This window comes from Ctenopharyngodon idella, chromosome 12 (assembly GCF_019924925.1).
Source record: "Ctenopharyngodon idella isolate HZGC_01 chromosome 12, HZGC01, whole genome shotgun sequence".
Taxonomy (NCBI): Eukaryota; Metazoa; Chordata; class Actinopteri; order Cypriniformes; family Xenocyprididae; genus Ctenopharyngodon; species Ctenopharyngodon idella.
The window spans coordinates 6,399,114-6,415,847 of NC_067231.1; the positions used below are offsets into that span (position 1 = coordinate 6,399,114).

Below are 16,734 nucleotides of genomic sequence, written 5' to 3' on the forward strand. Positions count from 1 at the left end.
TTAATGTAAAAATTCTCACTACTGTATTATTATTATTGACATTTTATATTTCAATTAATATAAATATTTTCACAAATTTTGTTATTATTATTATTTGAATTGCTAGTCCATATGTAAATTACTTATATATATATATATTCACTGTATTTCATTAATGAAAATTGGGGGAGGGTGAAAAAATTAATGTCATATTGCAAAAAAAAAAAAAAAAAAAAGATTGTGCAATAGAATATGACCTAGGCATTCAGTGAAGTTGTGTCACATTTTTGTTGTGTTGCACCTCCAATAGTTTGATATTTGATTTATAATATCTGTATTGGGTGTATATCCATTAAGATATTACATTATCTAATATGATGTCATGACAGGAATGGGTTAAGTGATTCTGCTGGATTGGCTGTATTGACTGTTTGTATATTGCTGTGTGTGTGTGTGTGTGTGTGTGTGTGTGTGTTATGTGAGGTCACTATTGTCCTGGAATGAGTAATACCTCTCAGTAACACTAGAGGGCAACTGGCTGTCAATGAGATGACTCCTGCATGATGTATATAAATAATTCAACACAAATCTCCAGTGCTGCTGTTATTCTTACATCTGATCATTTTAATAACAGTCTGCACTCACAAGAGTTTGAATTGTTTAATTATGCCATATTATAGGATTAACAAGAATGTGTGGACAAAATGAAAGATAGAGAGAGAGGGATTGGATTATTTTTAGACAGTGATCAAATGGCAGTTAGTCAGACGTTCATAACAGAAGCTGAGGCAGCATATTGGCATACTGAAAGCAGAATAAGAGTAGAAGAGCAGATTGCTGCTGCTAAAGAACTTATTGTACAGAAGCAGAGCAACATAGCTAGATCAAGTTATATTAGATTAGTCTTGTTTTATTTTATCATTGTGGTTACATTGCTATCTTGTGGCACTAAATGGTTTTGAATGAGTCAGACTGGTTGCTTTTTTGTTTATTTTGCAAAAAAAAAAAAAAAAAAAACATTTTTATCTTTACTAAAAGCAGGTGTTTTCTAAGGCAGGGTTAAGTGTTATTTGCATGTAATTATGCATAATTTATAGTTATTACTATAAACTCTAAAAAATGCTGGGTTAAAAACAACCCAAGTTGGGTTAAATATGGACAAACCCAGCAATTGGGTTAAATGTTTGACCAGCTTGCTGGGTAGTTTTATTTAACTCAACTATTGTTTAAAAATTACTATATGGCTGGCTTAAAATGAACCCAAAATAGGTTGGAAATTAAAAATCAGACACATAATTACTAGAGCTAACAATAATAATCAAAAGTTGAACATTTATTATAAGCAATTTAATAAATGTTTATTTTTTCAATGATTATTCATTAAACCTATTAATAAATGTTAATTTATTAAACATATTAATAAATGTTAATTTTCAACATACTTTGGGTTCATTTTAAGCAAGAAATACAGCAATTTTTAAACAATAGTTGAGTTAAATAAAACTACCCAGCAGGTTGGGCAAACATTTAACCCAACCACTGGGTAAAAACAACCCAATCACTGGGCTAAAGCAACTAATCGCCGGGTTAAAACAACCCAATCACTGGGTTAAAGCAATCCAATCGCTGGGTAAAAACAACCCATTCGCTGGGTTAAAAAAAATATAATCGCTGGGTTAAAACAACCCAATCGCTGGGTTAAAACAACCTAATCACTGGGTTAAAAAAATATAATTGCTGGGTTAAAGCAACCCAATCGCTGGGTTAAAACAACCCAATCGCTGGGTTAAAGCAATCCAATCGCTAGGGAAAAACAACCAATTCGCTGGGTTAAAAAAAAATATAATTGCTGGGTTAAAGCAATCCAATCACTGGGTAAAAACAACCAATTCGCTGGATTAAAAAAAATATAATCACTGGGTTAAAACAACCCAATCGCTGGGTTAAAGCAATCCATTCGCTGGGTAAAAACAATCCATTCCCTAAGTTAAAACAACCCAATCGCTGGGTTAAAAAATATAATCGCTGGGTTAAAGCAACCCAATCACTGGGTTAAAACAACCCAATCGCTGGGTTAAAGCAATCCAATCGCTGGGTTAAAACAACCCAATCGCTGGGTTAAAGCAATCCAATCGCTGGGTAAAAACAACCCATTCACTGGGTTAAAACAACATAATTTCTAGGTTAAAAAAATATAATCGCTGGGTTAAAATGACCCAATCACTCGGGTTGCTTTTAACCCAGCATTTTTTAGAGTGTAATGTTAACAAATGACACCTTATTGTAAAGTGTTACTTAATAATACACAAAAAAAAAAAAAAAAAAAAAGTTGGGTTGTTTCGACCCACATTTGGGTCAAAAATAGACAAACCCAACCATTGGGTTAATTTTTTTATTAAATTTTTAACCCAACGGTTTGTCCATATTTGACCCAAATTTGGGTTGAAACAACTCAGCATTTCTTTAGAGTGTAGGCATTAACTTTTTTGCATTAACCATTTGTTGTATGAACATGAACCTCAAATAATGCAACATGTTGAGCAGCAGCTTTTCTAACAAGTTTGGTTAGCTGCAAAAGAATAATAAAAGAAAATCAATCAGACCCAAGCCGTATATACATAGAGAGTGTCTTGAAACGCCCTAGTATCCACCACGAACCAGCGAAAGTGACTTCTGCATGGGCAAGCAGAACTCGTACTTTCTTCCGAAAAGATAAAAACGGAGTTCATTGTGAAGTTCGAAGGATTGTGAGATGAATAACACATGGGAGGGATTTGGCACAGACCGGCTGGAGTGTGTGGCGAGGGATCAAGCTGATGCAGCATTCTCCCACAACCACACATGACATAACACCACACACTTCAGCACAAACGGGCAGATAAATAAATAACAAACACGCCGTATGCAGTGCCGATGCCATCCTCCGGCATATGCGCAGCTTTATGTGATGTGCTGTGACTGTACCATTTGCTCCCTCTTGAATTAGCATCTGACCTTGGTGTGTGCGTCATCTACGTGCTCACACCGCATTTCCCCCCCATGAGGGGACGTGCAGTGACATTGACTCATTGTTTGGTCCAATCTGTTTGCACTGTAAAAAAAAAAAAAAAAAAAAAAAAAAAAGCCTTGCAGAAGTCGCACTGCTGCTGCTGATTCAGAGACTTGTGCTCAACACTCTCAGCGATTAAAAGATAGAAGTGTTGCCGTTTTGGTGGGGGATTTGGGAGCGCGCAGCATTATTTAACGAGGGCGATATCATTTATTCATCGTGTATGTTTTGCTCCTTCTGCACCTCACAGTGCCATCTGCTGTATAGAGCTGTATTAAATCACAAGGAGCGGAGGAATTTAATCAGGCCAAGAGAGAGGAAAAATAAAAGGTGTTCACACATAGAGCAGTTTACAGTGATGAAAGTTTAAAGCTCAAGTGCTCAAGATTAAAAATAAAAATAACTGTTTCAAACAGGTTTTCAAAAAATGCAACCCATCTGCCATGTCACATGGCATTTAAGACTCAAGTGATTAAAAACTGCTATTGAGATGCACAATATATCGGTATCCATTATTGGCCAATAATGTCAAGTTTTTTTTTTTTTTTTTTTTTTTTGTTTGTCATAGTTGTCGGTCTATATATTGGATAAATATACACCGATCAGGCAGAACATTATGACCACTGACAGGTGAAGTGAATAACACTGATTATCTCTTCATCACACCTGTTAGTGGGTGGGATATATTAGGCAGCAAGTGAACATTTTGTCCTCAAAGTTGATGTGTTAGAAGCAGGAAAAATGGGCAAGCGTAAGGATTTGAGCGAGTTTGACAAGGGCCAAATTGGTCAGTATCTATCAAAAGTGGACCAAGGAAGGAACAGTGGTGAACCAGCGACAGGGTCATGGGTGGCCAAGACTCATTGATCCACGTGGGGAGCGAAGGCTGGCCTGTGTGGTCCGATCCAACAGACGAGCTACTGTAGTTCAAATTGCTCAAGAAGTTAATGCTGGTTCTGATAGAAAGGTGTCAGAATACACAGTGCATCACAGTTTGTTGCGTATGGGGCTGCATAGCCGCAGACCAGTCAGGGTGCCCATGCTGACCCCTGTCCACCGCCGAAAGCGACAACAGTGGGCACATGGTCATCAGAACTGGACCACGGAGCAATGGAAGAAGATGGCCTGGTCTGATAAATCACGTTTTCTTTTACATCACGTGGATGGCCGGGTGCGTGTGCATCGCTTACCTGGGCCACATGGCACAAGGATGCACTATGGGAAGAAGGCAAGCCGACGAAGGCAAGCATCCATTTAATAATTTTAATTAATATAATCATTTACACTATGATATTATTGCATCCTGTTAATGTACAAAATTACTGGGGTGTAAATAGTATCTGCCAATAAAAAGTATAGTATCTAATTACTATTTACACTTCATGCAAATAACTGCTATGGTGTAAATAGAATATAATGCTATTTTCACTTAGTGTAAATAGCATCTAATTTCTATTTTTACTTAGTGTAAATAGCATCTAATTTCTATTTTCACTTAGTGTAAATAGCATCTATCATTATTTGCACTTAGTGCAAATAGCCGCTGAATGATTTAAATAGTGTAATATCACATATATCGGCTACCCTGCTCCTTAAAATATTATCCATATAAAAAAAAAATCCATATCAGTCAACCACTAAATAGTATAGACTCTTAATTTTTTGCCCATTTATTCATTATCAGCCATAATATGGCCAACAGAAAAGCGACTGTAAAACCACTGTATGTGTGAACGGGCCATGAGAGAGAGCCAAGCAGAAAAAAAGTGGAGACTTCCTGCTACTCTGAGCTCTGGATTATTGATATGAATGTGTCTATCATATATGTGCTCATATAATCCACTTACCTTGCTGACGTTATGAATGGAACTGCAGCTGGCTGATGATAAAAACATGGGCGGGACTAGACTGGCAGAATTTGGCGTACAGCCCCTCCATTTTCCTGCATAATTAAAGCAGCGAGTTTCCTAGCAGCAGAGTTTATCGGGTGGACGTGTGCCAGACCACACAGGTCATGTGATGAGCATGACCTTTCAGTAGAGTGCAACGTCGTCACTTGCTGTTCCATAGCAGTCAGATACTTCCCACTCAATGAACACCAGTGTTATTTTAGTACCATTGAGATGATAATATTATAGTTTTTATTAATATTTTGAATGTTTTTAATTTCATTTTCAGTTTAATTTTAGTTCAAGTTTAGTAATTTTGTTTTGTCATTTTTTTGGTTTCTTTTTTGCATGTTTTAAATTATTTTTTATAGTTGTTATTAACTTTTTTAAATTTTATTAATTAATTAACCCGTTTCAGTTATAGTTTTTTTAGTACACAAAGTATTGAAAATTGAATTCTAACATAAATTGAATTCTATCAAAAATGCTATTGTAAACAATTAAATAATTTAATTTATTATTATTATTATTATTATTATTATATTAATTTGAATTTTTTTACTTTATGGCAGTTGTAAACGTACTGTACAATAATTTGAGCCATGGAATGTGAGGGTGAATATTTTCCCATACTGTACCATGTGTGTTTTGGGTGGAGGGGTGTGGGTCTGACTTTGAATGAGACTCTCAGATACAGTTCATTTAATTTGGCTTCCTCTGAAACTTCCATCCACCGCAAATGTTTCAGGCCAAAACTCTGGAGAATCCGCAGATATGCTTCAAACGTATTTGCTCAAAGGGAAAAGCATGACCACAGGAATGCACAAGCAGATATTTGATCTGCGAGAGACCCCATAGTGATCTGTAATGACTTTGGAAGAAGGTAGAGAAGCCCTGCTCGGCTTCAAAGCTCTGGCCATCCTTCAGCCCCCAGCACCATGGTAAATGACCTGTTAAAATCCACAGAGGGAAAGTGCAGAGATTACTGGAAACAAAAGCAACTGAGTTGCGGTAATGAGCTTTTGATGTTTGTGACAATGGGAGCTGTCAGTTTAGGGGGAAACAAGAAAAGAAAACATTAAGAAGGGGTCTGCTGTTCCTTTGGATAATTGAAGCTTCGGTTTATAGTACAGCGACACAACTAATGCATTATGGGTGTATTTAAAGCATTCAGATAATCGTACACATTCTCTTATTTAACATAAATGGTGTAAAGTCACATGGAAAAACATTCATTGATAAAGCCATAACTACAAATTCTAACATTCTTCTTCTGGCTAAGTAGGAACACTTAACAGCCAGTTATCTCACGCTGGCCAAATATTGGCAGATTCTTTGGCCTGGCTGATATATCAGCCAATCTAGTCCCCATATTGTGTGCTAGAATAAGAGAGAGTGAGACAGACCACAGTTGTTTTGTCTCATCAGTAAGCTCAGGAATCAGGAATTTGGGACTGATTCTTAATCTCCTGATAAAAACACAGGCGAAGAAGATGCAGAAACAAGCAATAGCATATGTACTCATATGCATATGTAAAATAACACGATCATCAACATTAAACAGCATATAAATCAAAACTGTCAGATACAATACAGCTGACTGCTTCATTCTGTGAACAAGAGTTTCTTTGTGAACTCTCCATTACACTGTGCCTCGTTTACAATACAAAATGCTCTGAACAAACATATAATTCTCTGACACAATCCGGGACGCCAATAAAATAAACCATCTAATTGTTCCTGATGCTGGTATCCTGAAGGCTCTACAGAAATGAGCAAACAAGCTGTTTAAACTGGACATGTCAAAGCAAACTTTCCTTTATGAATCCATTTACTCTTCCATTAGTCCTGTTGTCAGCAGACTCAAGCACATGGAGTACGTCAGAGAGTGAACTGGTATTAGTATACTGTATACAGAAAGTAGGGGTGGGACGGTTCAGATTTCTCACGGTTCGGTTTGTATCACGGTTTTAGGGTCACGGTTTCGGTACAGTTCGGTATGTGCTATGTTCAGTAAAAAAATAGGACAATTGCCAAAGATAAAGAAAATATAAACAAATAATCTAACTACAAGAAACAGCACAAATAAATACATGAGAGCTAAGATACAAATACAATAAACAATGCTTTACAGGTTTTTCAGGTATCTAACAGCTTTCAGGTACAGAACTTGAATAAAGTAATCAAATATAAAATTACACTGCATATAAACTTTAGTTAAATATAACTAAATAGTTAAATAAAGATGAAACATTATTGAAGTTACAAAAGCTATTCAGTCAAGAGTGATTTCTTCGTGCTTTGTCGTTCGATTAACATTAAAACACAGAGAGCAGGAATATTAGACTGCTGTCCCTTTAAGACAATTCAAAGATCCAGATCAACGATCAAGAACGATCAAGGCAAATTTGAACAAAAACAAAAAAATTATAAAAAGGTTTTACATGGAGCTGAGAGTATTACACTTTCATAGTGCACTGTAAAAAGAAAAATCCACCTATTTCAACTTAATCTTAAGTTCAGTTGCTGCCTTAAATTAAGTACAATCAACTTGGTTGTGCAAGTCATTTCAACTTAAATTATAATAAATTGACTTTAAAAAATTGAGTTGAATACAATCAAAGTCCCTTTAAGACAAGTCATTTCACTCAGCGGCCATCTTTGAAACGCCTCTCGGGCATTCAAGTACAGCTCCTATCTCTTTGAATTCTCCAAAGCTGTTTGCCAAGCTTTCGATTAAATTTCATATTTGAAATCACCAATGAACTCTGTCTCATAAATTTAGTTTCTAAACACTCAAATCATGACAAAAAACTGTATTTTTCAGGGTGGATCAAGCTAATGCGCATGCGCAATCCTAAATGTGCATCTCTTGTGTCTCATTTATTTATTGGCTCTTATTTAGAAGACGGGACTTATTCTGCCATATTGCACGTTGCACTTTCTCCCATTCAAAACAATATGAGTGACGCGTCTTGTGTTATTCTATAGTCTTTCATACAATGAGCTGATACAATAAATAATTTGTGTAAATCATTCATCTTCATGATTCAATTTCAATTTGATTATCGAATGATGGAAGACAGCACAATCTTGAGTACTAAATCAGCATATTAGAAAGATTTCTGAAGGATCATGTGACACTGAAGACTGAAGTAATGATGCTGAAAATTCAGCTTTACCATCACAGAATTAAATTAAATTTTGAAAATATATTAAAATAGAAAACAGTTATTTAAAATGTGTAATAATATTTCACAACATTACTGTTTTTGCTGTATTTTTGATTAAATCAATTTCAAAAACATTTAAAAAAAAGTCTTACTGACCCCAAATTTTTGAACGGTAGTTTGTATATTTAATTTTAAACAAACAAATCAGTTGTTAATTGTTATTTATAATATGGAAGTCTGAAAAATGGGAATGGAGTGCTCAATGCGGGATAACAAGCGTGAAGTAAAGGAGCTAATGTACTCCAGCAATCATGAGTAATACATTACTCACATGGCTGGAATTCAAATGATTGTGATGTGGGGTGGAAGCTAAAAGGGGAAGAATTGGCGAATACGAATCCCGTTTGAGTGAATTAGTCCAAGGAACAAAGGAAAAGTGACATTTAAGAGAGAAGCGGCCCCATTTCCTCAATAAACGTAAGCCTTTCCTCTGCCGAGCCCACGGATGCCTGCGCAAATGTGTTTGTCATGGCCACAGCAGCCAAGTAAACAACCTGCCTGTTGCCAAGGTGACAAAAAGGCTTCTTACATAAATGTTTATTTATGAACAAATGGACTCATTTGATGCGCCGTTTCTCTGACCCCACTGCTGCATGTGCCAAATTTGATGAAAAAAGGTGGCGTGTTGAGAAAAGAACCCAAAAATAAAATAAAATAAGCTCTTCTCCAGCTGATTAGTTAATGCTTTCTTTTCTTTTCCCAGAACAGATCATGTTGCCAGTCTGAGCTTTGTTGGAAGATCAAGTGTAGCGTTGTGGCCGCAGCCTTGGGCCCTGTGTAACCTTGACAGTGATTTAATCATCAGCGCACATGGAATGCGGTGCCAGTTGACCTCACTGAACCTGCTCGAGAGCACCTGTCCTGGTGTCAGAAGCTCCGCCTGCCTCTCGTTGCTCTGAGTTTGAACTCTCGCTTGTGGTTGTCATTTTCCAGCTGGATGCTGGTGATGCTTCTATGGCATTCATCAGGTGCACAATGGGCTTTTAGAAAGTTCTGGAAATGTGAAACATTTGATTTTCATCTGACCCGGTAGACTGTTCACTCGGGCATCACCAGGGGTGGGCGATATAACAGATGACATGATTAACAGGTAGAAATTTGTCAACCGTTAGAGTTAGACATATGTGACATTGTAGTGCTGCACCATCCCAAAAGTTTTTGCAAGCGTTTTTGAACCTTGCCAGTTTAAGCATTCACTTTCAGTTCACTTTCAAATGAAAATTAGCCTAAGCTTTACTCACCCTCAAGCCATCCTAGGTGTATATGACTTTCTTCTTTCTGATGAGCATAATCTAAGAAATATTAATAAATATCCTGACGCATCCGAGCTTTATAATGGCAGTGAACAGGAGTCACGAGTATGAGCTGAAGAAAGTGCTTCCATCCATCATAAACGTGAACTCCGGGGGGTTAATAAAGGCCTTCTGAAATGAAGCGATGTGTTTGTGTAAAAAAAAAAAAAATCCATATTTAACAAGTTATGAAGTAAAATGTCTAGCTTCTGCCAGACCGCCTTCCGTATTCAACATACGAAGAAAGTGTAAAACTCTTGCAGTTCAGAAAGCTTACACTATGTCCTACTCAACTATTCAACTTACGGAAAAACTTAAATGACGCAACACCAGTTTACACTTTCTTTGTAAGTTGAATATGAAAGGCGTTCGGGTGGAAGCTAGATATTTTACTTCATAACTTGTTAAATATGGATATTTTTCTTACACAAACGCATCGCTTCACTTCAGAAGGCCTTTATTAACCCCCCAGAGCCATGTGGAGTATGTTTATGATGGATGGAAGCACTTTCTTCAGCTCATTCTCGTGACCCCTGTTCACTGCCATTATAAAGCTCAGATGAGTCAAGATATTTATTAATATTTCTCTGATTCTGTTCATCAGAAAGAAGAAAGTCATATACTAGGATGGCTTGAGAGTGAGTAAAGCTTGGGATATTTTCATTTGAAAGTGAACTAATCCTTTAAGACATTCAAGCTCATTCAAACTCAGTGTAAAGAACTTTTTAAAGATATGAAGAACTTTGTTCCACTATAAAGAACATTTTGAGCAATGGAAAGGTTCCATGCATGTTAAGCCTCGGTCACACTAGACTTTGAACTCGCAAAATTTCATCGAATGCTGCAACGGTCGTGATATGATGTCACGGTCTACAGCGTCTTTTTTTTAATAAACATGAATTCAACATATAATGTATAGTAATACATTCAAAATGTAAAAATATACAACCTACTCGACTTTATTGCAAAAATATAATTATTTTAATTCACACAAGGTCATGCCATTACGAATCGATCTTCTACTGGTCGCACATCTTCAGGTGATGCGAATTCGCAGGTCAGAGTTCACCAAACTTGAACTTTGTATCGCAGCGAAATGAGAAACTTTTCTCACGAGCTTGCGTTTCCGGTCTGACGCATTCGTATGCGTTTGAATGGAAGTCAATGGAACGAAAAGTGCAGTGTGACCGACCCTTTAAACGTTCTTCATGGAACCATAGATGCCAATAAGAAGTTGAGATCCTTTGTTTTAATACACTATAAACTTGAATAAGTTAGCAAAACTCAAAAAAATTGAGGCAGTCAGTTACATCAAAATTTTTAAGTTAAAATCAAATCTAATCAAAATGTATGAGTAATGTATGAGTACAAAATATAAATATGTTTCTTAAATTGAAATATTTGAGTAAACTAATTCATACATTTAACTTAAAATTATCATGTAATCTCAAAGTAAATATTTTTATTAGTGGAAACGTAGCTAGCTATAACAAGCTAATTCAGAAAATGCTAACTTGCTAATTTGCTAACATGTTAACAATAGTATGGTATAAAAACTTGCTGAATGGGTACAGCAAGTGCTATACTATTTTCTCAAACCAAGCCACATGCACCACTTGTCACCATGATGGTAACTCTCCAAAACCCACATTAACAGAAACTCTTCTAAATTAGCATAACAAAACATTAATCACTACTAAAACTCCCACTTAATCTTGCACAAAAACATTATATAATACTTAATTTTAGCATTTACTCTCCCTTTCGAGTGCCATGGGCAAAGCATGCTGGGAAATAGAAATCCCAGCCCAGTTTCAGTTCGTCTAAATTAAAGAAATAGTTAATGAAAACTCAAAACAATGAAACAGTTCAGTTTACTTAAAATGTGTCTGTTCAGTGAACTCAAAAGAAAAAGAAAGTGCTAAATACTCATAAAAGTTCATTTGACTAAACTAATTAGTTTAAGTTTGTTGTACTCAAACCAATTAATTATTTTAAATGTTAGAGTTTACAGTGTAGAATACAGCTTACAACCATAGAAATACGACTTGTGGTGAAGTGGCACATGCCCCATAGGAGTAAGCTGTGCCATGTCAAGCAGAAAATTGAATTATTAGACAATATGTGAAACAACATGAGTGAGCAAATACTGACAGAATTTTCATTTTCAGTGAACTTGTCCTTTAAGCCTGACCCGGTTACACCTACCTTACTTTCTGCTGTTATTTTGAGCTCTAATGGCGACGTATTAGGGATTTTATTCATTTGCCCTTCAGCTTTTGTTTGAGTTTTCTGCTTGTTGACACATCCTGTCATTCCGTGAATTGCTTTACCATTACCATGTGTATTATCTAACATTCCTGCTTGGAGGCCGATATAATAATAAAAATGATTTGGAACTGATGACCAAGAATGCCTTTAACAGTGACGGACAGCATTTTGACCTTGTCTCAGAATAATTATGTCCTGAGTGCCATTCAATGTAAAAATATCCAGAATGAAGGAGGATGATATATAATTTAAAGCAATGTAAGTCACTGGAATGGCTCCAGGGATCACTTGTCAAGCAACCAATTGGTGGAACAATGCATGGCTGTAGTTTGTGTGTCCGCCGCAGACATGGCTTATCTTTTGTCATGTTTCCTTATTTATGCTATAGTGCAATGAGCAGATGTCAGTGGTCTTTATGGGCTGTGGGTGCATATGGCTGTCAGTAGCGGCTCTAACTGGTCTTCTGCTGTCCACAGCACCCAACCTGAAGGGCCGGCCCCGGAAGAAGAAGCTCTCCATCTCCCAGCGGCGAGACTCACAGGGGCAAGGCGGTACTGCCAAGGAGCCCAACGGTGTGGAGGGCAAGTCTCTTGTCAAGGTATTGGAATTGTGAAAATCTGGTCAAAACAGATTATTTTCATATTTTGACTAATATCTAGTATCCCAGAGTTATAAACTTTCAACTATCAGCATAAGGTCTGGTCCACTTTGAAGAAGAATTAACCCACATCTAGACAGGAACAGACTGTCTTACCATCACGCACAACAGTCTCTGGGAATGTTTGTGTAGAAAATACCAAAGAAATCAGTGGAAACTGGCCATTTCAGCATTTCAGAAAATTATACAATGGCTGGTATATAATAGCCATTGTATGACTTGCTGAAATGGCCAGTTAAGAATACTGAAAAGATTGATTGATTTATTGGTTGATTGTGATCTACATATTTTTTAAAAAATGAAAGCCTAAACACTAATCAAGTTTTACATAAATTATAGAGTAAACATTTGTTTTTAATTTATATTAAATTGATAGTATAGAATACTTACTAAATAAAGTAGAAAAGAAAGCAGAAAAGAAAGCAAAATTAATACAAAATTAAAGTAATATACTTAAAATTATTGGACTATAAAAAGCTGGATAATTTGGAAAATGATAAAATATATAAAATAATAATAAAGGTAAACAAGCCTTCATATTTTCAGCTTCTAATATCATTCAATGCATTGGTATTGTTCAGTACACTGGTCACAGATATATACGGCATCTCTCATTTTCTGCATGTCTTTCAATGCAAAACCCCCTTTTTTTGAGGGGAGTTTTTAGATATGATTAGCTCAGTCTCAGTTTCAATACATCAATCTGAAGTACTTCCCCCCTCTTCCTGTTGTTTGGCATTTAGTGTTGCTGTTTCTTCAGATTCCCATGTTTGACTAATGGGCTACAATTGTTTTTCTTCTTGTTATTTTATCAACCTTTGCCCTTGCATGTCATTTCCTGTCCATTCTCCTGCCAGCATGAGGGCAGTGTTTTATGGTCTTCCTCATCTGGATGAATATTTGTCCAGCAGAACAGCAGCTAATTCACTCCAGCTTTGTTGAGAACCTTAAAAACAGGCAGTGATCTGAACCGGCCCTGACTGTGTTTTTTTTAAGATGTGATCTGTAGCTCAGCTGTATGATTGTTTATATCATTGCAAAATGTAAACTGTATTATCGCACAGCTCTATATAAAAAAGGATATATTTTATATCTAACTTTATGTGCATACATGCATTACACTCACATACAGCAATATATACAGTGCTAAATAGTTAAACTGCCTGATTTTTTCGTTTTGTCACAACATGTAACTATATTATCGCCAAGCTCTTTATATAAAGTTGGATATCTCCGTACATACTCGCGATAAATATATATATATATATATATATATATATATTATTCTACATAGCATATCTCAACTGCTTGATTGCTTTTTTCCTCGCAAAATGTAAACCATATTATTGCCCAGCTCTAATCTGCTAAATGCAACTATAAGGCATGAAGATATTAAGATATCATAAACATTAACACCATGATTTTTTGTAAAGCTGCTTTGAAACAATGTGTATTGTGAAAAATTCTATACAAATAAATTTGACTTGACCCCTTCGGTTGCTTTATCCGGGATGGGGTGTAAATCTTTGGTGCACAAAAAAAAAAAAAAAGAGTAATTTGGCCTCAGTAATATAAATAAATTGTAATAAAAAACAAAGGGTTTTGTTCTGTAATAGCTCTCATATGATAGAGAACATGCACAAATAAACTTCAAAAAGCATGTTATACTGCTTCCAGAGAGTGTTTAATTCATGTCAACGTAACCTAATGCTTCAGAATTTCATTCTTTGACTCTTTTTTTTGTATCCGTTCACATATAATACTGGCCTTGATAACTCCTTTTGGAAAATAAATGCTCTTGATTATCGGGAACAGATGGTTAAACAGACGTGTGTGGGCCAGCGATGACTGCAGTATGTGACAGCATGGTGAGGCCTGACACTGTAAAACTGCCTCCAGAACAGTTCTCAGACACTCACTCCTAGGTCACAACAGCTATTTTAAATGTTTGAGAGTTTGACGTGGTATTGAGAAAATGCACAGCATTTCTTACGGAACTGAAAACAATCAGTATGTAAACCAGTGGTTCTCAGCTGGTGGGTCGCAGGTTCCGATTTCTTTTTTAAGAATAAGAATTTCCTTATTAAAAGTATTAAAGGCACAATATGTAAGATTTTTAGCTTAAAATATCCAAAAACCACTAGAACAACGTTATTTATTTTGTTGACTTGAGTACTTACATTATCCCAAAAGTTTCCAACAATGTTTAAATCCAGAGAAATCAGCAATTTTAACCAGGACATGGACCATGTCTTTGCGTCGCCTGTCAGTTACGTCATATCTGCGCTACCTTCGATTTTCAGTTTTACTAATATGGATCTAGATTACTGCAAAGTGCAACAAGTCTCTGATACCAGCCACCAAGCAAACGCACAGAGTAACGTTATAACATAACTTTCAACATACTCAAATGTATTTAGTATGATTGTTTTAACCATGTAAAACAGCGCTGCGTTACCCCACATACACAACGAAAAGAGCGGAAGGGACCGACTGCAGCAAAAGCAAAAGCTCCGCTGGACTCAAGAACGGTCTGCATTGCAGGTGTCTATCATTAGCATTCGCTCCCGCGGCTCTTGAACTGTCCTGCTTCATACCACCGAGTCCGTCGGATTCCTTTCCATTGTGGAGGTGATAACGACAACTCCCATGATTCCACACTCATTCACAACGTCAAACTACGCCTTTGTTTTGAATAAGCAACCTCTGGCGGTGAAAATTAAATATTGTGCCTTTTAAGAATATAAAAGAATTATACGTGAAACTTGAGCTTAAGTCAGATATGAACACAATAATGTCATATATGTCAGCTATATGATGTTATTGGTGATGATGATAAAACAAATTTACATATCGTCGCTGTCAGGGGGCGATATGTAAAACCTTGTATTTTTTAAATAATTATACACCGTGAAATCAAAGTTGGTGGCTTTATATATGTCAAACACATGCATGTGTCATTATAATATTAACATTTTATGAAAACAAGCTCAGATCAAGTTGCGAGGTTTTTGACCAGCGAATGACAGACATTTTTTCTGTCACTGGAACAGACGTATCTGAGACAGAAAGTGCATCGCATTATGTTTTCATTAACTTACAGGTTTATAAAGTTTATTGTAGCTAGATGAGCACTCAGTTTTTCTTAATGTTGAATACATTTGGACAAAATCTCATAATATATAACAGATGAAATGGGATATTTAAAACAGTATTGGCTACAAGACGGCAAATACCAGACTAAGACTCTTCTCTGCTCTTCAAATAGAAAAAACATTAGCCTTTATAGACATAGTGTTTCTTGAGTAAAGAAAACACTGTACTTATTCAAACCAAACATCAGTTCCTTATTTACCTTTGCATTGCAAACAAGCAGAGATCTATCTCCAAACTGTGTGCAGCACTTCTTTTACAATAGAGGCGGGTGGAGTTACGAGGTTTGACTCTCAGTTTGAGGATCCAGTGGAGTTAGGAGGTTTAGTCACAAGCTCTTTTAAATCCTTTTCATTGGTTAAATATTTGTAAAACCCACATACAGGCATAAAGGATAACCAATAGCATTGATTTAAAAAAAAATAAAAAATAAAAATAAAATATCTATATTAGATGTGAGGAGAGATACAAGGTTTCCGCCTGACAGCGACAATATATTCTTAATTGTAAAGCATTTATTTTATTTTTTTTTTTTCATTTTTTTTTTTGGCATCTGGTAATTTTCCACGGCACACCTGACAACCTGTCATGGCACACTAGTGTGTGGTTGGGAAACACTGCAGTAGATGCATTATCTTTTGATATTTATTTGATGCAGGTCTGAAGTAGATCTGATGTTATCCACCTAGACATACCAAGCCTGCTCTTCAATATTCTTAAATAATTCTTTTTGCTCTGTGGTGTTTAGATGAAGGTGGACTCAAAATCAGGAGTTCCCAAGCCCAGAAACAACAATAGTGGCAGCAGTTGGAAAAAAGTGACGCCTGAAGACAAACCGAAGGTTGAAGGAGGTGAAGAGTGCCGCACAGATGAGCAGGCCTTCCTGGTGGCACTGTACAAGTACATGAAAGAGAGGAAAACTCCCATTGAGAGGATACCATACCTGGGCTTCAAACAGAGTAAGTACAGCTTCTTCACCTCCTCCGTAGTAACAGAGCTCTAAAAATCTCAAGTGCTACTTTTGTCATCAACCTCAGAGCCAAACTGAGGGGAAAAAAAAAAAAAATGTGTGTGTGTGCCATTTACAGGCACTAGTTCAAGGGGAAATTGATGGCATTTCAAAAAGTCAAGCATGTTGGAAGTATCTGTTTTCTAAAAAAAAAAAAAAAAAAAAAACCTCTCATGTCATTCTAAACCTGATCTTCTTTCT

At 36.3% G+C, this 16,734-nt stretch overlaps 1 protein-coding gene across 2 annotated transcripts in view; it reads left to right on the forward strand.

The window, feature by feature from the left end:
* Positions 1–16,734, forward strand: part of arid5b (AT-rich interaction domain 5B) — a 137,620-nt gene that overhangs the window by 82,231 nt on the left and 38,655 nt on the right. For both annotated transcript variants that reach the window (XM_051915029.1, XM_051915030.1), the window contains exons 5-6: positions 12,190–12,311; positions 16,273–16,483. In XM_051915029.1, coding sequence (XP_051770989.1) covers positions 12,190–12,311; positions 16,273–16,483 — 333 coding nt within the window. The remainder of the gene's footprint in view (positions 1–12,189; positions 12,312–16,272; positions 16,484–16,734) is intronic.